At 44.2% G+C, this 3,396-nt stretch overlaps 1 protein-coding gene across 1 annotated transcript; it reads right to left on the bottom strand.

Annotated features, from left to right (window-relative positions):
* Positions 1-1,129: 1,129 nt before the first annotated feature.
* LOC110536341 (growth arrest and DNA damage-inducible protein GADD45 gamma) lies at positions 1,130-3,167 on the bottom strand. Its single transcript, XM_021622082.2, has 4 exons — positions 2,682-3,167; positions 2,451-2,552; positions 2,114-2,324; positions 1,130-1,899 (listed from the first exon to the last, which is right to left on the bottom strand). Exons 1-4 carry the CDS (start codon positions 2,738-2,740, stop codon positions 1,786-1,788), a joined length of 486 nt encoding a protein of 161 aa, XP_021477757.1. The 5' UTR covers positions 2,741-3,167; the 3' UTR covers positions 1,130-1,785.
* Positions 3,168-3,396: the final 229 nt, after the last annotated feature.

Raw genomic sequence — 3,396 nt, 5'->3', positions numbered from 1 at the left:
GATAGGTCTTGTTAAGATACTGTCTAATTTCCAAGAAAGGTAGCTTATTCTCCTTGGATCTAACATTTTACTAAAGGCAATCGCATACGCCCCCATCTAAACTGGGTCAGGGAGCTTTCCAACAGTAATCAATGAAAAGCTACTAGCCAAGGCAATTCTGTTTACCTAGCATATAATGCGAAATAGCCAGACTCTTTCATGTGGAACATTGTTTCGCGTCAGCTCAAGCCCACACCTCAACTACCTTTCCTGTGACCGCCTGGCCTGCTTTCCAAGTAACAAGCCCCAATCGTGACTCTAAATATCATTTCCTGTCATGTCAAGGTGTGTGTTTTACTGGAACAACGTGCTGATTACTCAGAGCTACACTCACTTTCCCTCTTGAAAAAGTTTGAATCTTTCCTTGATTTCATTTTTCTTTTGCAATAGCTACAGCGTCTGTGAAACCTGTCACTCAGGATGTACAAGTGTGAGTTGCTATTTCCTAAAAGCATTCAATCCCTGTCAGTTATAGATAGTGTTTGCAAGTTAACTACATGATTTATTCACAAAATCCAGTTTGCACACTTTCCTGGACACACAATACTCCCCAGCCACACACATACGCACCACCAGCCCCTCGCTGACAGTGCAGAAATCATGCTCTAGAGACAAAAGAGAGGCCTGGGCCCAAGCCCCTTTCCCCGAGCCCTCTAACCCCCCAGCCCGCTGGCCCCCAGCCCTGGTTCCTGGCTCCGGCGGTTGTGCAAGCTGTCGCAGTAAGCAGCTGGTATATGGGATGGGAAAGTCTGAAAGTCTGTCTGAAAAAGCATGTATCTGAACTGCTATTGTGTTGCAACCGTGCTCCCTTACTCCCTCCCTCTACCATTCTTACCCTCTCCTTCTGTTACTCTCTCTCTCTGTCACCCCACCCCCTTCCCCTCTCTCTCTCTTTCTTGCTTTCTTTGCGGCAGCCTGGGGTTCTTTGTGCCACACTTCCTGCCTCAGCTATCTCTGTCCAATCAGAAGCCACTCTGCAGCAGGTTCATCCTATCAGATTCCACTCTATCAGAGACTGGGTTCAATGAGTGCAAACTGCTCATCCCTGGTGATGACGGCACAGGACAATAACTTTTGCACAGAACTTGAGTAAAGTTTAAAGCATTTATTAAGAAATTGTGTAAAATGCTTTTACAGTTTCATAACAAACAGAACAATGTTGCATGTGTTTTTGCATCATTTGACAGCAAAAATAATAAAGAAAATAATAATGTTAAGAAAATGAATGTTTGAGTTTCAATCCGAGCATTGCCCATTGGCTTTGGAAAAGTCCAATATTTTCCTTTCTCTTGTGTTATTCACCTTCTTTCACGTGTCTTTCTGCCACCACCTTACATCCAATCATGTTACAAATTTTCACTCATCCGTTTCTTCTCCCTTATCTTTCTTTCTCTGACCATCTCCTCAGTTCACCCCTTACCATTGGCCCTTGTCAGAGCAGCTATAGGATCATGATCTATGTACTGCAGAGTCCAGTCCAGTTCAACTCCTCACCCTGGTCAAGGCTTTAATGACATGACAAGGACCCAGTCCACAGACACCTGAGCCAGTCCACATGTGAGCCCTGACCCCTCCACGGGGTAATCCAGAAACTGCACTGCCATCCCAGACTGCACATTAAGTCCTGGGTTACAGCCACAGCCGTGTATTCCAATAGGCAGACTTCAAACCCTGAGGTTCCGGTCATTTTATGCTCTTTTCATCATCTTCATCATCAACAAATGAAGCATGCAGAGGGTTGGTTGTTCAGCGTTCAGGGAGAGTGATGGTGGGAACCCAGTCATACACACTGCGGCTCTCCTCACAAAACAGATGCAGTTTGTCCAGAGCAGGGTCTTTCCATGACTCAGCACCAGGGCTCTGTGAGAAAGAGAGATGATTAGAATCATGACAATGACATCAGGTAGACAGCTAAACTATATAATATCGAATTAGATTAAATGATTGACATTATGATTGCATTGACAGATTGCGTTGACAGCGCACAGGGCGACTGTTATACGCAATAACTATGCGCATGGGGAAAATATGCTGACTGGGTGACTCGTGATCAAAACGGTAGATCAGGACGTACCGTGACAAGAATGCAATGTGCGTCCTTGGGTTCGCCGGCCTCTTCTGTGCCCACGAGTTCAGCCAGGCGCTCGATATCGTTAACGCGTACCACGTTTATGTCGTTATCGAAGCAGAAAGCCTGGATGAGGGTGAAGTGGATCTGGAGAGCGATGTCGCATTCGTACTCCTCGTCTGTCGCCAGAACGCAGAATGCCACATTGTCTGGATCACTGTTGGCATAAACAATATTAGCTGTTTAGAAGCCGGTCCTATGCAATTGTAGACTTGGCTATGTAGCATATCTGTGCATGAATAATTATTCTGCATGACATATAAAACAAAAGGAGTGTACTTACACATTCATAATTTTGGCAGACTCATAGACTCCAACGGTAAGGTAGTCCTGCTTCTTTGCAGACACCAACAACTCCTCCAGGGCTGTGCCTGCACTTTGCACTCTGAAGACGAAAAAAAGACACCGGTATTATTATAAAGTCATTACATAGTAAGTAACACATTATCAAACATTTCCGACTACAGTAGCCTAGGTTTGCATTCTTATTAAGAATGTTAAAATGTGCATTTACCTATCTGTGGCGTCGAGTGCGCTCTCCTGTCCAAAGATCTCTTCTAGTTCCAGTGTCATGATTGTAATCCAAGTGTGTATCGGGATTGTTAAAGAATAGACAGATATATACAGATTCGTTGTTCTCCAGTAGTTCTTGCGTTATTCTGAGGTATGGCAGTGCTTCAATGCTTATATATCAGGTCAGCGGAATTTCTCGGCAAGAGGCGTGGTTTTCCCCTCCTGACTGTAGTGATGTGCTTTGGGTATGTGACGACTCCAACGTGTTACAGTAGCGTTTCTTGACGACCCCAAGTGGGGGTAGGATTACAAGAAATCTCCCCCACCTCACTCTTGGCTTGATGTCTACATCAGTACTGTGAAAAACTAAAAGTCCCCCTTTTCTGTCGATTTGAAAACAAATCACCGCAAAGAGCAACTAGCCTCGAGGAGCTGTAACTGACTCAACCTTCTAACCTGTTATATTTTGTTGAGTTGTATAATTGTTATGCACTCCTTGGACATGTGTGCACTTTAGTGCCCCTTAGCCTCCACCTTGTTTTATATGTGCAATGCTTTTACTTATGCAAATGGTCATGGACGATTTTTTTAACGATTGCACTAAAACCAAACGTTGTAAAGATGTTGATATAGGCTACTTACAGCAACTTCAAATATAAAAGGCATGCCATATCTAGTTCCACAAAGTTGTTCTTGGCTCCAAGACAAATCTTAGC

The sequence above is a fragment of the Oncorhynchus mykiss genome, chromosome 11 (assembly GCF_013265735.2).
Source record: "Oncorhynchus mykiss isolate Arlee chromosome 11, USDA_OmykA_1.1, whole genome shotgun sequence".
In the NCBI taxonomy this organism is placed as follows: Eukaryota; Metazoa; Chordata; class Actinopteri; order Salmoniformes; family Salmonidae; genus Oncorhynchus; species Oncorhynchus mykiss.
Note: the sequence above shows the minus strand (reverse complement) of the source record. Positions and strands in the feature narration are given on the sequence as shown.